We start from the raw sequence: 23,047 nt of genomic DNA, 5'->3' as shown, positions 1-23,047 counted from the left end.
AAACGGCATGGGCTATATATCAAAGTGTGAATGTCCTTATAACGAAAACAAAATGTATTTATAATGAATAATCTCTCACCATAAACAATATGGAGTTAAGAGGGTTTATGGACTGTATCCACAAACCATTCATAATCAGTGTCAACAGCTCAATATACAGGATTAAGAATCATAGATCTCAGTGTTGGAAGGGGCCTCAAGGGCCATCTGGCTAATCTTCTACCGTTTCAGAAATGAGCCAGTGGAGACTCAGGATAGTTAAGTGAGTTACTACTCAAGGTCACTGTGCTGTGAACACACACACACACACACACACACACACACACACACACAGAGTCATTTCTCTAATGAACAAACAAGGTGGCCACATGTCATAGGATGGCCTGAAAACAGATATCTTTATAACAAAGCCTTATGGGCGTTTCAGGAACTAACCCTGCTTAGATGGGCTATATGCTGAGAGTACCTCATGGTTTCTGTTGTATTGCAAATACTGACTTCAGAAATACACCTAGGTCTAATGTTTCCTATCTCTCTAACTGACTAATCCATTTCTAAGAAAGAGTATAATAAGAGGGGATCACAGTAGACAAGGGCAAGTGTCCTCCTCTCTATGTGAAAGCTTCCTTTCTATGAATTTCGCTGTCAGTCATCTGACAATAACAGTAGATGTGAGAGGAAGTTTAACCAAGAAGAAAGGAGTACAAAGCTCTAAACTCTGCTTTTATGCTTCCCCTCAAAGACTATGTGACCAAGAGAAGCCAGATTTTATGAAAGAAATACAGTAGATGCATTTTACAATGCTGATATTAGAGGTCAGGGCCAATATCCTTAGTACAGGCTAAATGCATTGCTGAGATTTCAGGGCAAGGAGGTACATTTTAAGGGAGCATGATCTGACCTGTAGTATATCCAAATCTAAGCCATGTTATAACAAGCTTCTATTGTGTTCCTCTTGAGGTAGTTTTAAAGACTAATGAGTTAACCTTTGTGAAGTACCATGAGACCTTCAGGTTAAGGAAGCCTGTATCAAGTATCAATTCAGTGCCGCTAACAATACTCAATGTACCTAGAAAACAGACTGAAAATCATCAGGAAACCATTCACTGCCGTCCCCTTAGTATCAGAGAAACATGGTTAACATGCTAACAGTAAGCTTCATGAGCTGAGAGGAAGAAAATGAACAATGGCAAAGAGCATATCCCCCTTTGAAATGACATGATCCATTATAAGAATCTAATGTTAACTTGCTTCCTGTACTGAGCACACTCAATTAAAAGACTGCACAGTGAGATCATCTTGATGGTTAAATATGCTCTGTGGGAACAACCTCTGAGGAGCTTAAAAATCACAAGACTATTTCTACCATGACAATGGACGTTTGGAAGGCATTTCCTCCCCTTATTTTTCAAGTTGGTAGTTTTATTAGGAAGCCTTTAGCCTAAGAGGCTGTTCAGTTTTGGGTAATACCTATGCACCCTTACACTTCTTTGAGCAAGAGATGCTTCTAGTGTTCTTTTTCTATTGGGTCCAGAATAGATGAATGTGGCTTCAGTGCAGGATCTCTGCAAAAATGTGTCATTCATGTGCTTGATATTTGATGCCCTTCATCTCCTTAAACTTTCCTGTTTCAGTAAACTAATCTGTCCACATTAGTCCCAGTTCCCTAACTCTTCCTTCTTCCTTTGGTGGGGCTCAGGGTGGAAGGGCTGAAAAGAAAGCTGGACATGAAAAAAATCATCAGGTTGAGTTTCTACTTGCAGGTTTGCAACTGGTCAGGTCTATGGCCTTGGACAGGTTATTTAAGCTCTCAGGCCCTCCGTTTCCTTGTTTCAGAAGGTTGTACATTTCTTGTTCATTGCTTACTGTCTGTCTCTCCCTGACAGACTAAGCACCACTAGTGAGGAATCTTTGTTTTCCTCACTGATGTAGCCCAAGAGCCCAGCATGGTAGGTGCTGAAGAAAATTTGTTTAACAGATGAGTATTTCATATCTCAGTTAGCGATGTTGCCATTCAGCCAGTCTAGCAATGTAGAAATCATGGAATTGGTGAATATTTCTGCCTCTACTTACACTTACACGGCAACTACCTCCTATATCCTAACCTCTCTCATGTCTGTCCGTTCCTCTCCATCTGCACTTTAATTCCCTTATATTGAGTAGTCATCATTTTTTACTATATTCTTCGAACCATTTTCAGAGTGATATTTCTAAAATGCAAACATGGTCACAATGCTAACCTTCTTAAACCCCTTCAATGGCTTTCCCATTGTCCTCAGAATAAAGCCCAAGCTCCTAGGAAAGGCATACAGGGCCTTTCACAATCTGTAAAGTCTTTTGTGGCCACTTCCTAGACCTTCAGATATTGTTAAATCTGCCCTGCATACTGCATCTCTCTCCCTTTTATAGCATTTAGTGAAAGATGTTCTAAATAGTTACTCACACTTGTCTCCTCAAAAATAGATTGGTTTCATCTTAAAGTATCCCATTGCCTGACATGCCGACGGAGACATAACAGGGGTTCCATAAATATTTGGCAAGTAAACAATTCAATGAGGAGGTAGACTATATTCAAAGAAACCCAAAACACTAGTGTTCATTCAAGAGTTAAGACTTCTCCAAAGTCTTGCCTGACTGTAGGGCCTCTTCTCAGAGAAATAACCTACTGCTCCCTCTTTGTGCTCTCCAGCACATGGCCCTGGACATAATCTAAAAAGATTTTTTTATCCATGGTGAATTAGATGATGGGCTCCTAGAGGACAGTATAGGATAGTGGTTAAGTGCACAGAATGGGCTAAGGTATTCTGAAGCCAGAATACCTTAGTCCAAGTTCTAACTCTGACACCTGTTGTATGGCTAACTTTGGAAAAGTGATTTAACCTCTTTGTGCTTCACTTTCCTCATCTGTAAGGTAAGTATAATTACAGTACTTATCTCTTAGGTTGCTGTGAAGATTAAATGAATACATGTACGACACTTAGCCTGATGCCTAATACATAATAACTGTTATGTAAATGTGTGCTCTAATAATACTACTAATGCTATTATTATTTTAAACGTGAAGCTCTAGGCCAAACTATATCTGACCCATGGAAGGATGGAATGTGTTCAATAACATTTAGTAAATAAATTGATCATCAGATTAGAGCCATACTCTACAGCCTTATAATGCCCAGTAACTTCCCTTTTGTAACCTTCTTCTAACTTGTTCAATGTGCCTCCCCGACTATACTATAAGCCCCTTTCATGTAAGGACCATGACAGTCCCATTCACCACTGTATCTCCAGCACCAAGCACAGGACTGGAGACTTTTCGGTTCAGTGGCACCAAAGGTCCCACAGAGCACCTATGGCTCCTACTTATCACATATCATTTTACATCCTTAAAATCCTTAACAAAAATAGGCAGAGCCTTCATAGGAGTTATCATTTAGTAATTCTACTCATTTAATGAGTGCATGGTCTGTTGCTAAGAAGAAAAGTTAAAGAATTATTCCTTATTTTTAGCTTAGGTAGAAAAACAAGTCATGTACACAATTATCTACACCATGATGCCTTTTTTACTCTCTAGCACGCAAACTGTCAGGAATATAGTCAATAACATTGTGATAACTATGGATGGTGTCACATGGGTACTGGAAATATCGGGGGACCACTCTGTAAAGTATAAGATTGTCTAACCACTATGCTCTATATTGGAAACTAATACAGAACAATATTGAATATAAACTGTAATTTAAAAATTAAAACAGAAGTTCTTTGAAAAAAATTGTAGTTGGTCTTGGTGGGTAGGTTGGATTTTCATAAGTGGAAAGGTAACAGCATTCCTTGCTGAGGAAAAGGCATAGAGAACAGTGTGACGTATTGGGGGTAAAGCAAACACAGATTACTTTAGCAGAAAGAGGGATTTACGCAGAAAGCAGAAGTAGAAGACAGTCTGGAGATAGAGATTTGAAATGGTTTGTAATAAGAGGCCAGGATATTTGAAGTTTATCTATGGACAATGGAGAACTGTGGATGATGTTAGGGTGGGGAATAGGAAAATGAAATCACAGTTGTGGGAATAGAAATTGGGGAACAATATGGCAACATATAAATAAGCAGAGTTCCTGGGCTAAGTTGGGTTTTTAAGTGATGGGGCACCCAGTGGAAACATGTAGCAGATGGCTGGAAATGAAGGATTATTTGAGTTTGGGGAAATATAGATTTGAAATAATCTGTATAGATCTGATAGTGGGGGGCTTGGGAATGGAGGAAATAACTGCAGAATACAAAATGAGGACAGAGGTTCTAGCACAGACCTACAACGATGAAAACTACAATAAAAAACCCCAGCAGCATGTTGTATATAAAAACCCAGTAACATACTAGCCTAAGAAGTACTTGGAAACCCCTTACGACCCATGAAAGGCATACAGATGAGACCTTAAGGAGTACTGCCTTCAGGCAAAGACCAGTGAGGACCTCAGAGGAGGAAAGAGAGACAAGTCCAATGTACCTGTTGAGCAGTCAGATCCTGTCCACTTGGGGTCACAGCTGCACATTCCAGTGTCCAGAAGAAAAGTGCCATGTCCTGAGCACTGCTCCTGACATATAGGAAGTGGAGTTTCACAGTTGATCCCTCCCCAGCCAGTAGAACAGTGACATTCTCCTTTCACACAGATGCCGTGGCTGGAACACAGCGGGTCCAAGCAGTCCTCTGAAGGGCCAAAAAACGGGGGAGTTTTAAAATGAACATGAATGGCCACCACATGACACTGAGATACACTGATTTCCTAACAGTACGTCATTTCTGCTGCTTTCATTAGGCAATAACATGACTGAGGTCAGCACGGTGTTCAAACCAGAAAATTATTAACACTTAAGAATGTGGTGAGATATCATGAAGATTGCATCCTAAGTTTAGAAACAGGAAAGCACAGACATGTTGCGGGAAATTGTCAGTCATGTGCAGCACCCCCACAAGAATGGCTGGGTGGACCAGTGTGGGCCTTCGATAGGAATTCTTCGGCTTGGAAAGAAGCCCGAGGAGTTCTGGGGTCATTCCCTGCCTTTTCTGAGGCTGGAATCATAGCTCCCAGAAATGCCTTGTACTTAATGCGTCCAGAGGAGCTGATACATTTCAAAGTTTGAATTATTCAAGATATTGACAAAATGACCGCTGTTGCATGGAATTCACACAATGCAACCAGTCTACTGTACTCTCTCATTTATTCCTTAGAAGCACCGAAAATGCAACATGTTAAACCCAATTTCAAAAGTCCTTTCTTGTGGCTCCTCCTTCCATCAGGACTCAGTGATAGTTTCTAACGTTTAGGATATCACTGCTTCAATTCTTTTTGCCCCCGATTCTGTGAGTCTGGGAATTTTTGAACACATGTATAGTATGTGAACACACACATATACTTATATGTGTGAACTGTATTAGAAGTAGATTCCTACGCTTGCCTGGGGGAGCATTGTTTTATGCTTTTCACTGAGTGACCATGGAAAATGGGAAAGTTGATTTCCAAACTTCTAGTCTTCCCATACAAATAAGATGAGACAAAATAATTGACGACGATGCGGATGCATGCTTTGAATTGCCTTTCCAGCAATGGAAAAAAGCTGATACAATCTGCCATCATTTGCAAGGCTGCCCTAGTTTTAGGCTGTGGGGTGGCCATGGAACAGAGGGATTTTTAACAAGCATTATCATATTTCGTGTGATTGCCTTTATAATTAGCCCATGATCTCAGGATCATCAGCACAATGCTTTAATACCTGAGCTAATCAGCAATTAAATATCAGAAGGTTCGTCTAATTTTATTCATTCGTTATTTTAGAAGAAGGCCATTTGATTATATTAAAATACAATAAAAATCTGAATAAATAATATTTAACTTAATATAACTCATTTTATTAAAAATGCCACCTTCAACGAATAGGTAAGATATACTTAAACCAGAGGCATAAAGTTATATGGCTGAAGGGGCCAGGCAGGTGGCAAACCGGAATGAATGAGGTGGGCTGGATGTAAGGTAACGGAGTGTGCTGGGAGCGAACTGAGAGCAGTTTGAAGGAAACTGCTGCCTCTCGGCTCCAGCCGATTGCTACCACGTAGGAATGTGAGCCCAGGGTTATCAGATTTTCGAGTTGTTCATGAGAGGCTAGAAATAGAGATTTTTATATGACACTTCTATTTCATTTTGGCAAATAAGTCACATTAAACAACAAAAACACCACCACCACCACCACCACCATGTGAACCAAACAAGGCCCATCCATAAGTCCAGTTGAACCTGTGGGCTCATGGTCTGTGATGTCCGACTTACAGCAGTTTTTTCTATTGTATATGAAAAGTTTAGACCACTAAATATGGAGCTCCATGCTAACTTGGCTATTTTACAATTTTTTCTATTGATGCCTGGAATGCTATGTCCTTCTTCAGCTGTTTACATAATTTAAATAAAAGGGTCTAAATTCATTAGGTTAGTTTTCATGGCAAATTGTAGATGTTGGGATGCCACCATTTTTTGGGGGGCGGGGGTGAATGTGTGTGTGCGCATAGCATCTGAATTTACAAATTCATTATCATGATTGCAGTTGGATCACCATACAAACAATTTCCAAAAGATTGCAGTTGGATCACCCTACAATTTCCAAAAGTATCTCAGGAACTTGGTGCTTTGTCTAGGTCCCATGCTATTTATTGGAACAGATACAATCTTCGCACCAAAATTCTACTACTGTTAATGGGAGGTGAAAAGCTAAACTCTTGCTTGCTCATGGAGCGGAATGAGATTAAACCCTTTAGAATGCTGTGTAATAGTCTTAATGAGCCATCTTTAAAAAGCAATTATAGTGCATTTTCAGCAGCCTCTTTCCTGAACAATAGTTGTGATGAGACCCTCTCCCATGGTAATGGTTTCATATTATTTCTGAAATCAGTCTCACTTGAGGAACGTGGCACAAAAAGGTCTGATTACTAGTAAATTTATTTTCCAATGTGTCTCTTTAAATGATAAAACTCTTGCCATTTCAAAATAGGTTTTGTGTGTGTAAAGGCTCCTTTGGGGTGAATTTGAATATAAAGGTACTGCCTTGAAACTCATTAGTGGTTAAGTCTTCTTCCTTAGGCACGGAGGTCAAGTTTAGCATGAGGTAGGTAAAAATAAATAATAGGAAACAATAATAATGTTAATTACAAATCACTCCCAAAGAAAACATTCATGAAATGGTTCCAAATGTGCATATATTATTATCTTTATTATGTGCTTTAAAGGAAGATGCAGCCTAGTGCACTCTGTAATAATGAAAGCATGCGAATTAACACCTAAAATCATCAATATGGAAATTCTCAAGTTATAAAACAGTGTTAAAATGAGGAGGGAAATGCCATTTTTCATGACTGCTCTGCAAGGGTCACAGATACAGCCTCATGTTGGTATTAGAGACTGTCAGGAGAGGCATGAGCTCCCCTGACTCCAGCTCCCTGCTCCATGCACAAAGCAGACGTGTTGAGCACTTATGGGTTGCTAAGACCACTTATATCTCTACTAGAAGCATAGAATGATGCCTTGGACAATCCAGTGGGAGAAAAGCTTGAAGTGAGAGATGGAAATGGGGCTCTGACCTTCCTCGCATATCTCTCCTTTGTAGCCCGGCACGCAGATGCAGACGCCCATGATGCAGGTGCCGTGGCCAAAGCACGTCGGGTCAATGCACTGTTCTTCTGGCACGTCGCACTCTGGCCCCTTCCAGCCGTTTCGGCAGACGCAGTGGCCTTTCTCGTACTCGCCGTTCCCACCACACAGCACGGGGCACGAATCTGAAGGTCGGCAAATGAACTCGGTAATGTTCTCAGAATGCTTTTAAAATCTCCAATGAGCAATTCTCTATTGATTCTTGTATAATATATCAGGAAAAAAAATGGTACTAATTCTGTCTTAGCCTTTATTAAATAGGCATAAACAGAATTTGACTCTATGATTACAAACAGAATTTTCCTTTTCCGGGAGTGGGATAAAGGTAAATTATAAAACTATCCTGAATGGAGAAATTATTTCGAGTATTTGATTTTTAGTCCATCAGACACTTAAATAATAGTTACTATCATCATTAATATAAGGTAGGGGTTTTCTCTCTTATGGCTTTTCTTTCTCAAGAAGAAATATGCTACTTTTAGCAGGGAGAATGGAAAATTTGAAAAACTAATACATAGGGAGTTATTCATTTTACAGAATGTTATCTTTAAAAGGTTGTGCCTTTGCTTGGCTGGGAGTGGCTCAGTGGTTGAGCAGCGACCTAGGATCCAGGAGATAGTGGTTCGATTCCTGGTCAGGGCACATGCCCAGGTTGCGGGCTCGATCCCCAGTAGGGGGTATGGAGGCAGCAGATCAATGACGGTTCTCTCATCATTGATGTTTCTCTCTCTCTCTCCCTCTCCCTTCCTCTATCCGAAATCAATAAAGATATATTTAAAAAAATAAAAATTAAAAAAATAAAAGGTCATGCATTTAAAGAGGTCTATGCCGGACAGATGTCTACTCCCATAATACACTGTGCAGACTTTCAGTAGAGCACTTATTCTGCTGTCACTGTTCGTCTCCCTGTTGAAACCGTGGGCTCCTTGAGGGCAGGGCCTGTATCTTCTGTCTTATTTTTTTAATACCAGCACCTCCACTGCTGCCCCCACCTCCTCAAGACCTATCATGGTACTGGGAATCTAGCAAGTGCTATAGAATTCTCTATTGAATAGAATTTAACCTAAAGAAATCAAGTGGCTGAGAAACTGGAGATGAAAGTATTAGCAAACTGAGAACTTTAAGAACACATAAAAAAATGGGCAGAAAACATCTCTAAAGTCATAACTGTAAGCCTATTAAACTGTGGGCAAGTCTAGGAAGCAGTTAAGTTGGCTGAGTTTAACTTCTGACATTCTAGTCTTCACTTTCTAGGCTACTTGCCCGTTAGGTGGTTGCCCACTCCATCCAGTTTACATGGGCGTGCATAAGCAATCATCTGCCTTGCCCAACTCTTAAAGTCCATCCATTATGAATCAGTTTATGCAGGACATCAAAATATCATGTAGTGGTGGGGTCAGGCGATCGAGGTACAAATCCCAGCTGTTAGGTAACCCTGGTTAAGTTATTTTACCTCCATGAGGTTGTTTCTTTGTCCATAAAACTGAGATAATAGCAGATCTACCTCACAGGACTGTGCTGGGAAGCAGGAATTAAATGACATAACACAGAGTGTTTAGAACAGTTCCTGGCGGAATAAGTGCTCAACTTTCGGTAGTGGCAGTGGACAGTGTTGCTGCTATTGCTGCTGCTACTATGACCACTACTGTCACTCCTCCTCTCGAGTTCTCAACTGGAGTACATTTTCCTAAGTCAATCAGAATGACAGAACAACATTACCTCTAGCACAGTCAGGCCCAAGGAATCCTGGGAAACAATGACAATGGCCAGAGATACACTCTCCATTTCCATTGCAATTAGTTGAACAGTCATCCATTATTTCTATTAAGAGAGAGAAAAAGAAAAAGAAAATGAAGAAATCTACAGCCTACAGAGTCCTTAATTTTTTTAAATTGCAAAAACTCTGGGCCCATAACATTCCTGCCCTCTGCTGTTTATGGAGCACTTACTATTTAAAACCAGATGCCAGAGATTTCTGTAAGATGTCACATGCAGTTCCAAATTATTAAAAGCACCCTAGAGCTGCTGAATTGGCTATTCAAGAGTGGAACTAAAAACCAACTTCATCTCTAAAGTGCATAAAGGGTCTAGATGAATTGTATTCTCATGAGACATTCATGAGAAAGTAAAAAATGTACTAGGATTATAGGACATTTCTTAAAAGCAAAATGGGCTTAAAAATGCAACAAGAAGACTAAACCTACTGTTTATTTTTAAAGTTTAGGTTGCAGCAAATAAAATTGTCTTCTCTAGCACCTTCAAATGTTTAATCTACTATCTCTACAGCTTAAATATAATAATCAGTATTTCATTTTCATTAATAAGTGACAATGGAAGGCTTTTAAAGTAAGTGTTCATATTAAATTCACCACCACTAAAAGCTTTGGAACCTAAGTATTTTGTTGAGAAATGCTTTCTTGACTGTAAATGCTTATCATTCCTCTGCCACTAATTTCCCTTCAATCCATTCTTAGAAAAAAATAGGTTTTAGGGGAATTGAAACGGTTTTAAAGGTGCCCATAGGTAGTTCTGGTGCCATAAAGATGTGCACTGTAAAGAACTTGAGTAAGTCTTCTGGTATTTTGACTGAAAAGGTATAAAGTTATATGAAAGCCAGTCTGACAATGACTTTAAAAATTATGTTGCCTTAGCTGGTTTGGCTCAGTGGCTGGAGCATTGGCCCGCAGACTGAAGGGTCTCGGGTTGAATTCTGGCCAAGGGCATGTACCTCAGTTGTGGGCTCGATCCCTGGCCCTGGTCGGGGAGAATGCGGGAGGCAACCAGTCAATGTGTCTCTCTCACATCGATGTCTCTCTCTCTCTCTCTCTCTCTCTCCCCACCTCCCTTCCACTCTCTCTGAAAAGCAATGGAAAACATATCCTCAGGTGAGGATTTAAAAAAAAATTATAATGTTGTACATGTGAAATGTATGTAATGTTATTAATCAATGTTACCTCAATAAAAATTAATTAAAAATTTAAAAAGTGTTTCTAATTTAAAATTGTATTCATGTATATAATAGCATCAAATTCCAAGTTCATGAACTATGATGATATGTATGTTTTACTCTCGTGTATGTTTTTTAAAAATCATCTTCTCATTACTCTTTTCTGTAAGTTTTCTATACTTAGCAGTCTTGGATTCTGAGTTTTATGTTTTGGTTTATTAAACTCATACTGCTCATATGCACCAGTTTTTCCTTTTCAATCCAAATTATCTACTTCATCTAGTTCCACTTGGATAAGCTATTTCCAATTAGAAGGAGATGTTCTAGGAAGTAGCCTGGGCATCTTCCTCTGCACTATGAGAATTTATAATGAGGGTGAAGAAATAGCATTTCTTCAGTTGAGGCCTTTCGACCACCTGTGTCAGTAGGATCACTTGAGGCTCTTACAATGCAGATGCCTGGGCTTCACTCCAGCTCTACGGAATCTGTCTGTGAGGACTGTGGCCCAGTAATCTCAATACTAACAAATACAGCAGGTGATCCTGCAGGTACCCAAGTCATCAAAGCACTGAGAACCAATGCTTCAAATAAACTTCCATAGATAGAGAGCTTCTGATCTACACTTGGAGTTCTGCCCTGGAGCAGAACAAATGCAAGAGGAAGAAAATGGTATCTAGTCCAATTGGGGGATTCTTAGAAAGCTGAGAATGAATCCAGTGGCTTTGTAGACAGCCAGCCTATTATCAATGAGAGGGCATCTTTCTTCTCCACCACATGTGAATACATCGGATAGACTTTTGTAGCTTTATGACGATCTGTTCTCTTATCCCTGTCTTAGAAAACTGAAACAGATAAGAAATTGACAATTGGCATTTCTGAACTACAACTGGGCTGGTAAGAACGTTAATATTTGACAAAGAGCTAACCATTTTTAACTCATAAAAACATTTGCTATTTTCAGAAAATTATCAATTTATAGAAAAGGTCATTATGAAAAAGCACAGTCTTTTTTTTTTTTTTCATTCTAAGATGGAACAATTATTTCTTTATTTCCTACTTATCTAGCTTTCTTGTACTAAGTAGCAGCAGCAGTTTTTAAATCTACATTTGGGTTTCCCCTGCCCTGGATGGTTAATAGGAGGCCGTGGAGGAAGTTTTTCAAAGTAAATACAGTTGAATTTAATTTCTCACCAGTTCCTATTGACAACTTTAGGGAAGTAGTCTTGTGGGAATGTGGCTATTGTAAAAAAAAAAAATTAATAAAGTTTGCTATCAAAATAAATAAAAATCCCTACATCTTATTGACTTATCTAAAAGCTGTCTCTGGGCCCACACTGCAGCACAGAGCTTAACACCAGCAATGCAAATGAGAAGAAAAGGCAATATAGGAGGTTTTGGAAGCTGCCATCTCTACAGGGTATAAAAGAGACATTGGGATGGTCTAGGGACTCCAGGAGGAGGACGGCTACAGCAGGATCACATAAACAGCCAGTAATGGGAAAAAAAAAAAAAAAAGTATTTATCTATTTATGTTGGCCTCCAGGAAACTCTGCCTTCTATGTTTTTAATCTTACTGCAGAATCACTTCTTAAACACCGGTTCATTAGAGTAGAGAATCATCTTAAAGTTCTATGCTTATAACTCTGTTCTTACACGAGAGTCTAAAGCCCCTTCATATCTGCGTCTGCACTGAGAATGAGTTTTGCTTCTGGCAGGTTTTCTCATAAGAGAAACTGAAGGTAATGAATAATCTATGGACTGAGTATGGTCTAAAGGGCATGGTTTAGGAATCAGACATACTGGGTGTCTCAAATCTCAATGTTGCCACTTGCTCACTGTGAGAGTTTAACAAATTATGCACTGATTCCAAGCCTTTGTTCCCTTATTTGTAATATAACTGTCACTATACCTATGCTGTCAGGGTTGTGATGGGAATCAAACCAGATAACTGAATGTAAAGCATCTAGTATAGTGCTCGGGGCAGAGTTGCCCTCCACAGATGATGATAATCCAGAGCAGATGGGCTGAGGTTAGCAGATACTGACAACTCTGCCCATACTACTGGAAAATTGTGTGTGTTAATATAGAGCAGGGGCTAACCTATGTTAGTCATTCAGTAAATGTTGCTTATTAATACTGTCTTGAGCCTTATTAGTAGCAGGCCAAATAGGGTTAAGATTAATCAACTGATTCTAGTGTTATGAATAGAGTGAGAATAAGCAGCATTTAGAATAGTTAAACTCACACAAACCTTTATTTAAGCAAACATTTTAGCCTCTTTTTACTGAAATTGAGATAAATTATAAAAACATTACAAATTAATGGGGAGAATTTAGAGTAAGTAACATACGCTTTTCATTTTTTTAGAAATTTACTTGGATTCTCTCTAAGTAGAATTACAGGAAAAATGTTTCTCTCCTAATTTTGAAAGACAACAGAAAAGTAAACAAACTGACTTGCATAAGGAAAAAACAAGTATGCTGTTGCATAGAAAAGTGACAACTTAGTATCTGGATAATAACACTTGTATTTCAAAGGTCAGGTTCTTTTTGGGAGGAAGTAAGGGACAGGAGAAAAAAAAAACTCCAAGCATGTTTCTGGATCTACTGATTTTTTCAAAGGTTAATAGTTTGGTTAGTGTTGTAACTTAAGCTTAGAGGTAAGGATAACTGGAAGAGAGAAAAATCTCCACAAGTATTTTAGATCTTTTAATTGCTCGATTTCTTAGGAGAAACACATCCTCTCATAACTCACTGGCATTTGCCTTATTAAAATTGGGCCTTGATAGGAAAATATCGTGAAAGGTCTGCTTCCGTTGAATCTACCCTAACGAGTCTGTGCACAGCAAAAGTGCCCTGACTTAAAATAGTGTTTTTTTTTCCAATTTAAAAAACATTTTCTCTTTTGAAGATATAAAATCAGTGAAGTATTTCTCTAGGGGGAAAAATCATCAGTGCACTTTTACTACCTTTCTGACTACTTTAGAAGAAAGTTTTTGATAATCTTATGGCTGGAATACCATTCTCTACTGACTCAAGGTCTTCAGCATCAAGTAAAAATAGAACAGAATTGTTATAAAGAGCAGATGGTATATCTATTAACAGTCAATACATGTTCGTAAACATATGGTTGAACAGGTTAACTAAGAGGGTAAAGTGGCGAGAGCTGTATAGAAAACTGACAGCTGTAAAACATTTCCTTTTCTTTGAAAAGACAAGTGGTTTTAAGAACATTCACACAATAAACTACTGTGTCAATGAGTTGTTTACCCTCAGGGCTCTAAAATTGCTAAAAAGCTCAGCTTTATTCACACAAAGGGTCAAGGGGAATGAATTCACCCAAAAAATGACAAGAGTGAGATGTCTGTGAGTAACTAGGGTGAACTGTGAATAAGAGTGCTGAAGACACTGTATGAAAAAGAACATGTTTTAAAAGACCCTGAGAACACTGAAAGAGCCATTGTGATGATTTTTCAACTCAAACATTCTAAAAGAAAGGGCTCTGAACGACCCAAGTTATTCTTTCAGACTCTTCTCCGTATATTCTCGGTTGTATTTTGAAACCTTAAAGGTTGGTTCTAGAATCTGGAATTGTAAAGAAGAACTGGACTGATGCTAGGTTTTCCATTGTAAAAGGTGCTTATTTGCTTCTTTTTTTTTTTGATTGTCTAAACAAATTTTATTGAGTTTTGCAGGTTTTAGTGCTTTATATGAACAGAATCACACACTATATATATGTTTCTGTGACTTCCCCTTTTAACTTTCTTTTTTAAACTTACCTTTATTGTTGAAAGTATTACAGATGTCCCCCTTCCTTCCCCTCATTGATCCCCTTCACCCTGCATCCACCTCCCCCCAGGCCCTTTCCACACTATTATCTATGTCCATAGGTCATGCATATGAGCTTATTTCCTTTTTGTTTTTAATAGACCATGAATTAACAGAGCTTCCCCTGCTTAGACCTTTCTTCACTGAAGTTGTTCTATGTAGACAGAGTAGTTATTTCTACTGAAAACATACAACACAGTGCATGGCAAGTATCCTAAAATAGCAGCAAATAATAGAGCTTTTAAAAAATCTTCATCAGCATTTAAACCACATTAATGACAACAATATAAGCCTTTCTCATCGTGACCTATCCTGAATAATGAGTTTCAGGCAGAATGAGCAATAAGCTTAAATAACATCTGTATTACTTTAACCATTGACTGTGTCTTTCTAGAGTTATACTGTCAATAATATAACTATCAAAATAATACCCAAGACAGCTAGCTTACCAATTGCTGTAGTTAACACAAATACTTGTTCCATCTTTTTCCCATCGTTGTAAAATGCCAGATACCAAGGCCCTTGGTCCATGTACTCTATGAAACCTGTCTCCTGCAGTGAGGTTAAGATCAGGTTCCGAGGGGAGTGGTGGGTATCATCAGAGCCCTTGGAGTCATGCTTCACCAGTTGCTTTCCATCCATTAGTTTTACGAAATCAAACTGGAACAAATACAAACACAAATATGAGCCTCTACTTTTACTTCTCGACTGACAAACATCTCTAACTACAATTGCTCTATTTCATACCCTTATGCTTTGGAGGCAGGCAAAGAGGAAGAAGAAGTTATATACTTTTAAGTAAATTTAAACCCAAAAGTATATTATAAATTCTGAAAAAAAAAAAAACCCCAAAAACCCACCATACTTATAAATGTTATAAGCCTTTCAGTTTTGGAGTATTCAAAACAGTGATTTAAAAAGAAATAAACCAAGACATAGAAAAATATCCTGTTTGGTATTATGCTAGAGAATCTTGATATTTTACTAAAGTATCTTATAGAAGATAATTAAAACCACACATTCTCCTCAGAAATGTTACTGTGACCTTCCTTACAAATTAAAAAGTTTTATGTATTTAAAAACAGATGAATAAATAGGCAAAATTTGAGAACATTCATCATAATTTACTATTTTTGTGGTAGCATATTTAGATAGTCAAAGGACACCCTCCCTTTTATTCCTAATCAGTGGACAAGCACATGTGTCCTTGAACATTTTTTCAACAGTCACATTTGAATGGCATTCTAATCCCCTGCCTAGTCTGACCCAGAAGGTACGGTTTGGGCTGCAGTTATATCTGCTGAAAACAAAGCAAGCCCCAGATGGCTGTGATTCCTTCTGCTACTTCTTAGATGGAGCAGGGCCCCAAATGGGATCATGAAAGACAGAGATAAGGAAAAGAAAATGAGAGAAATTAGGTAGCTAAGATTTACAGAAGGGCGTTGTAAACCATAGAGGTGTTACACGTTTGAGTTATTAACAATAACATGGAAATTTTTCTACCTATAAGACAAAACCTGCCTTTTTTACTTATTTCCATTATTGATATGCATTCCTTAATTGGGACAAGGGGTCACAGATGTATGGAACCAGCAAAGGGGGTGTGGGCACCATAGTAAGTGAGATGAGGGGGTTGGAAAGGCTCATGATCATCCTGTTCCAGGAAACAGAATTCAAGTTTGAAGACTATTTTCTTCAACTCCCTTTTCTGAATCTGCTTTGATGAATATGGTTCCTGATTTCTTAATGGCATTTTTTTCCATTCGCTTCAGTGTGATTATTCTGGATATTTGCTCATTGCAAAGATGTCTGCCTTCACCTTTGACTCCCATGCATGTTGCAAGTCACAAACCCTGAACTAGTCATCCCACCACCTTTGGAAAGGGTCAAGAAGTACCTGTAATATCAAATACCTGAGTGTGTGTAGGTGGAATGTTTCTTCTGCCATAAATCCCCAGCAGAGAGTCCTTGGCTAAAGAAATATTGAATTTCAGATATATTGGATGGTGGATAGTAATCTGGAAACGCCAGAATAAGCCAGGTGGAATGGTCTGCATGACCTGGGCACCAATGTCAACTTCTCCGGTGTCTATCGCTCGTCCCTTCTGAAATACTGGTTTTAAAAATAAACAAAATTAAAACATAACATTAATCTTAACTTATAACGCAACAGTTTTTAGTTTTTCAAGAACAGATACATCAAAATGACTTACTTAAGCTCTTTCTTCCTCGCCACACCACCCATCTTTCAGAGCTTAACCCAAATTAAATATTTTCCAAGGAGCCCTCCCTAACCAACCACTATATCAGTCTCTCCCTTCTATTAAACTACTATTGCATTTATTTTCATCATTTGATTCATTTTACCCATTATTTACTGAATGCTGCCTCAGAAGCTGCAAGAGATACAAAGATGAGTTAGATGCAGTTCTTGCTCTCAAGGAGCTTTGAATATAAGAGATGAAATAGGACAAGTACACAAATAACCATGTTGTAAAAGAAAGTAAATACTCTGGTTATTCAAAGGGGGGAAGGTATTTGGTTGGAGGGTACTTCTCACCCTTAGCTGTCCCTATGCTATTTATCTTCCTTTATGTTCCTCCTTAGCACTTACCATCACCTAACATATAACCTGTTTTGCTTATTTACTGTCTGTTGCCTGGTTTCTCTCAATCCAATATAAGCCCCATGAGGCTGTGGCTGTTTTGTTCATTGCTTTATGCCCAGTAACTAGGAGAACGTGGATAAATAGTATGTGATAAGTACATATTTATTCAATAACTGAATGAATCAGAAAAGGGTCTTTATGGGATGTGGTATTGAATATGGGCCTTAAAAGAGGGAAAGGATTTCAACAGAGCTGTTGGGAAAGTTGTTGCACATGGAAGGAACACCTCGAACCAAAACAAAGAGGAGAGGTTACAGTAAAGCTAAGGTGTATATATAGAAGAGCAGTTGGAGATCAGATGGGAGGGAAAGGATGGCATCATATTCTATAAGGCTTCGAGTGTCAGTCCTAAAGGGTTTATTTAAGAAAGAATGGAAAGCCACTGAAGGTTTTTAAGAAGAGTGGAGAGGTCTGGATACATTGGAAAGGCTAACCTTAAGGCAGAAGATAAGATGATTTAAACAGGGAAACACAAGAAGGATAGAGGAATTATGGGGCAATAATTCAGGTGAAATGACATGAAGGTGTAAATTTAGGGTGGGCCCAACAGTTCATGTGTAAAAAGTACATTCTAGCCAACTGTAACATAAGTCGGACTCTATCAAACAAACATTATGCTAAGTGAAATAAGCCAGTTAGAGAAAGACAAGTGCCATACGATCTCACTCATATGTGGAATTTAATGAACAAACTAAATTAACAAGCAAAACAGACGCAGACTCATAGAGACCAGGCAGACAGCTCTGGTGGGGTGGGAGTGGTGGGGGAAGGGGGTAAGGACTGAGGAAAAAAAAAGAGAAAGAACTCATGGACATGGATAACAGTATGGTGATTGCCGGAGGCGGGGGGGTGGGGGTGAAGGTGGAAGAGTGTATAAAGGGGATAAATGGTGATGCAAAAAATAAAATAAAGAAAAAATAAATTTAAAAAAGAGTATGCACAACAAAGGGAAAAAAAAATCAATAAATTGAAAAGGCAACCTACAGAATGGGACAAAATGTTATCAAGCTATATATCTGAAAAGAGGTTAATATCCAAAATATATAAAGACTCATACAACTCAATTACAAAAAAGCAAATAATTCAAATAAAAAATGAGTAAAAGACCTGAATAGACATTTTTCCAAAGAACACACGAATGACCAATAGGTATATGAAAAGGTGCTCAACATCACTAATCATTGCAAAAATACAAATCAAAACTACAATGAGATATCAACTCACACCTTTTAGGTTGGTTATTATCAAAAAGGCAAGAGATAATAAATGTTATTGAGAATGTAGAGGAAAGGGAAGCCTTATACTCTGTTGGTGGGAAGGTAAAATGGTAGAGTCATTTTGGAAAAGAATAATGGTTCCACAAAAAAATTAAAAATTGAACTACTGTATGATCCAGCAATCCCACTCCTGGTTATATATTGGAAGAAACAGAAATAAGGATCCCAATGAGATATGTGCACACCCAAGTTCATTGCTGCATTATTCCCAATAGCCAAGATATAGAAATAACCTAAAAGACCTTCAATGGATGAATGGATAAAAAAATGTGATACATACACACACACACACACGCGTACACAAAATAGAATAAAAGGGAAGGAAATTCTGACATTTGCAACAAAATGGATGAGCCTAGAGGGCATTGTGCTAAGTGAAATAAGCCTAAGCCTAACAAAGACCGGTATTGAATGGTATCACTTATATGTGGAATCTAAAAAAAAACCAAAATGATTTTCATCGAAACAGAGAATAGAATGGTGGCTGCCAGGGCTGGAAGGAGGGGCAAATGGGGTGATATAGGTGAAAGGGTTCATTCCCAGTAATAAGAAGTTCTGAGAATCTAATGTACAGCATGGCAACTACAGCTTGAAAGTCAAGCTTAAACATTCTCACCATGCACAAAGGGAGTTGACTGTGTTAACTATGTGAGGTGATGGATGTATTAATTACCTTGATCTTGGTAATTATTTTACAATGTATGTGTTCCTCACATTATCATGTTGTGCGCTTTAAATATAATACAACTATAGTCGTCAGTTATTCTTCAATAAAGTGAAAAACAATCACATAGTATCTGGGAAGTGTAAGAGTGGGTGATCCTGAAGAATGGTACAAATATTAATTAATGTACTATATATTTAAAAATCTGATTGCAATTTTAAGTATAAATATCAAAAAGCAAAGCAATCATTTTCTGAACTAGCATAGAGAAAATAATACTGAGATAAAAATAGTTTAAACAAAAGCAAGAAAGGGAAGGCCCAGACTAAAATGGTTAATTAAAAAACATGAAAGTAGGAAGATAGCTTTCATATATCTATACTTATAATTAAAACAAAGAGCAAGGAACGAAACATGTGTTAAAACAAAAGAACCATCATTCAGAATCAAAAAGTAAAATCAAATTACATGTGTTTTTTTAAAACACAAAATGTATCTAAAACAGAATTATAACAATAAAAAGTTATTTCCCCAGGAAGAAAAGGGAAGAAAAAGGAAAGAAGAAAGACAATGTAAAGGAAGATCCTATAGCAGAGCGGCGCGGCTCAAAACTGAGTGGGCATAAGAGGGGGTCTTGTTAAAATGCAAATTATGATTCAGTTGGTCTGAGATTTGATACCTCTAACAAGTTCCCATTAATGCCCATGTTGAGTGGTCCACAGCCCACAGACGAAGAGGCGAAGTTCTTCGGACACCGGGACACTAGGTGTGGGGGCTAAGGGAAGGTTGGAATTGACCCCATAATTGTGAGTTTCGGTGACTCAGTGTTGGTAGTAAAAACAAGAATGCTAGAAGGAGATGGTTTGTGTGAGAGGAGGGTCAGTTTGGATAATCAGGTCTTTGTAATTTATTGCCATCTTCTTTAGTGATTTCTGATGTGCTAATTTAATATATATTTCTGTGGCATTCTTTGTTATGTGGTGGTTGGGGTGAAAAGGGATACCGGATACAAGAGGATTGCCTTGATCTTGAGCAAAGAGGATTAGCCTCAGGAGGAAAAGTTCAATTTGGCCTCACTCCACACCGCCTTTATATTTTTCAGCCATCATCTCCTTCTCCATGCCAAACACAGTTTAAAAACACACATGGTCTCTGTCCTTTGTGTTCATTCGCTGGAAAATTAACTCCCCATTAAGAAACACACCTGCAGTGGCTTTATTCAGAGGCCAATGCCTTATAGCTTTTAGCTCCCTGAAATACCTCCATTACTGCTTTTTGTGTTAAGGCCAAGAGTAATAACTATTTTAAGAATGTTCACTGTTAACTGTTAATAATACATTTCAAATGCAATTCTGAACATAATTATGTATTACAGGACACATAATTTTGTGGAATTGACATTTATAATAAAATATGCCCTTTGAGATGATGAATGACCAACTGAGGACCTTATTTTTCACTGAAAGCTACTTTTTCCCGTCAGAAAGAACAGGTTGGTCCCCAAAGGGTTGATTATACATTAACTCTTAAAGTCCTGAAGTTGACAAATGTCTTCAATGAGCAGGCAATTAAGAGGCCGTGTTTATGTGGACATTTACTTCTGTTCTCAATTTAATGTCCAGTTTGTCCAACTGCTTTCCTCATTGGGGGCTTTTATTGCTTCATAACATGCATCATTCGGTCATGCAAACAATATTACAAATATCAAACAATTTTAAATGATTTAAGTTTAGCAAACACTATTTTAAAGGTGCTGCAAACAGCCTTTAATGAATACAGACACTGTCATTTCTAAAAAATCAAGGCGAAACTGGCTGATGGACATTAACCTTTATATACGAGCCTTACCAAATGCTATACCATCTCTTCTGTCTGCACTTTATAGCACCATATATTGCATAATGAGGCTACTTAAATGTTATTCACTAAATCAAAAGAAACTTGTGAAGTTATGTTGCTGGAGTTTCCTGGTTATTAGCATTGCTAAATATCTGAAGCATAGAATCGTAAGACATTTATAAAAATAATTTTAACAGAAGATGGTCTTACCCTTTGAGAGTTTGCATCATAGCTAAGGCAAGGTAGGCGAAGAGAAATGACAACATGAATGAACATGTGGACTGTAATTTAAATACAAATAACAAAGCAAGCTAGTTGCAGTGAGTTGGTATTAGAGAAGAGGGATTCTCACAGCTTACAGATGGAAAATTTCACAGCCTCTAACCTTTTAGAGCTCAGTGCATCAGAAAGGAAAGTATCACCCTGTTAGTAGTTTAGATCACTAAATAGCCGGCCCCATTTTATTTTCTCTCTAAATTAGTTATGAATTACAATGTAGTGATTATTAGTTTCTTTATTATTTCATTATTTTCTTAATGTAACTCAAAGTGGGAAACTAAAAAGGAAAAAGTTTCGTGCAGAAAAACAGCATGGGCAAGGCCAGTGTGGCTCAGTGGTTGAGCATCGACCCATGAACCAGGAGGTCAAGGTTAGATTCCGGTCAGGGCACATGCCCGGGTTGTGGGCTTGATCCCCAGAGGGCCTTATGAGAGGCAGCTGATCCATGATTTTCTCTCATCATTGATGTTTCTATCCCTCTCTCCCCCTCCCTTCCTCTCTCTGAAATCAATCAAGACATATTTTAAAAAGAAAAAAAAAAAAAAGAAAAACAGCATGTAATGTGATTTTAGGAAGAAATTCTGCATCAATATGGGTAAGTGGAATAATTTTGGCCAAACTTAACATTAACTTTGATTCCTCATTTGCAAATTGGCAGCAGCAAAGTTAAAATGTGTATAGCACTAAGGTACGGTTTTCGTAATATTCATGTTTTGATTTTCATTTGATCACTTGTTTTACTGAAGCATATCAGAAGGCTCAGGAACACTGTATTTCCTAGTAACTTCCTTTCACAAATCCAAGATGGATTGCAGGGAGCCACGGATTATACAATACTTTGTGGTACTGTAGTTATCACAGTCTCACCAATATCCACAAATTTAGTTTGAGCTAAGTACTCTCTTTTTTGGTTATAACACAAGCACCGGTTGCTGAGTGGGAAAAAACAACGCAGACAGGCTGTGCTGAAGGATGGCAAACTAACTGATGGGTGTTAAGTTCAAGAAGACAAGGTCAAGCCACCTGAAGGTAAACACAGAGGCGTGGAATTGATGACAGACACTGCATGCAATGGCTGTATTGGCTAAATCAAGGCTTCATTATATCTAGACTTAGACACATACCTAAAATACTAATAATATGATTATTAATAACATGGTCTTTATCAGATAGTGGGGAAATAACTACATTCTGGACATATACACTTATTTTTCCTACTTAATATAGCCAGGCATGCTGTATTCAGTGATTCTGTATACAACTCAGTGGAACGCTAGTAGAAGATACTGACACATGGTCATGAAAGAGATTTCACTGTCAGGTCCTTATATAAAAATGACTAGGGCTAAAGGCTGTGGTATTCTCCATGACAGTAATCTTAGCAGCCTTCTAAAGACATTTTCAAATTCCATGAAAATTATCTAAGCTAAGAAGATACTCCTTTAAAAATAAAGGAAATGTTGTCCAAAGAAATACACCTTAAGATCATATCTGCCCTTCATGTCACCCTATGGCACATTCCAAATCTTCAAAAGGCATAATCAAATTACTTTGGCATGGCCTTTCACCTGAATTAGTCCTAGTGTGTTTCATGATTTATGTACCATCCTCTTTGTGTTCCTTCAAATATAATAATTGTTTCCCAGTAACAAGCCTTTGTGAAATTTAGAATATCAGTGCTTGAAACAAAATGGGGAAGTGAAATCAACCTCTTCTCCCTGTGATCAAAAGCAGTGAAGAGATGAAAAAAGGACAGTGTAAACCTATCCCTTCCATTTATGTGGCCTTGTATCATTTTCCTTCTATGAACTGTTGAAGAGAAATGTGTATTCAACTCTCAATTCTTCAGGGACACATATTC

At 38.1% G+C, this 23,047-nt stretch overlaps 1 protein-coding gene across 2 annotated transcripts in view; it reads right to left on the bottom strand.

Annotated features, from left to right (window-relative positions):
* Window positions 1-23,047, bottom strand: part of TENM1 (teneurin transmembrane protein 1) — a 319,040-nt gene that overhangs the window by 227,404 nt on the left and 68,589 nt on the right. For both annotated transcript variants that reach the window (XM_087829353.1, XM_087829352.1), the window contains exons 4-8: window positions 16,373-16,572; window positions 14,909-15,119; window positions 9,405-9,506; window positions 7,616-7,810; window positions 4,499-4,699 (exon numbers count right to left, since the gene is read on the bottom strand). In XM_087829353.1, the coding sequence (XP_087685479.1) occupies window positions 4,499-4,699; window positions 7,616-7,810; window positions 9,405-9,506; window positions 14,909-15,119; window positions 16,373-16,572 (909 nt within the window). The remainder of the gene's footprint in view (window positions 1-4,498; window positions 4,700-7,615; window positions 7,811-9,404; window positions 9,507-14,908; window positions 15,120-16,372; window positions 16,573-23,047) is intronic.

This window comes from Miniopterus natalensis, chromosome X, assembly GCF_054644295.1.
Source record: "Miniopterus natalensis isolate mMinNat1 chromosome X, mMinNat1.hap1, whole genome shotgun sequence".
Taxonomy (NCBI): Eukaryota; Metazoa; Chordata; class Mammalia; order Chiroptera; family Miniopteridae; genus Miniopterus; species Miniopterus natalensis.
This window is presented reverse-complemented; position numbering and strand designations above follow the sequence as displayed.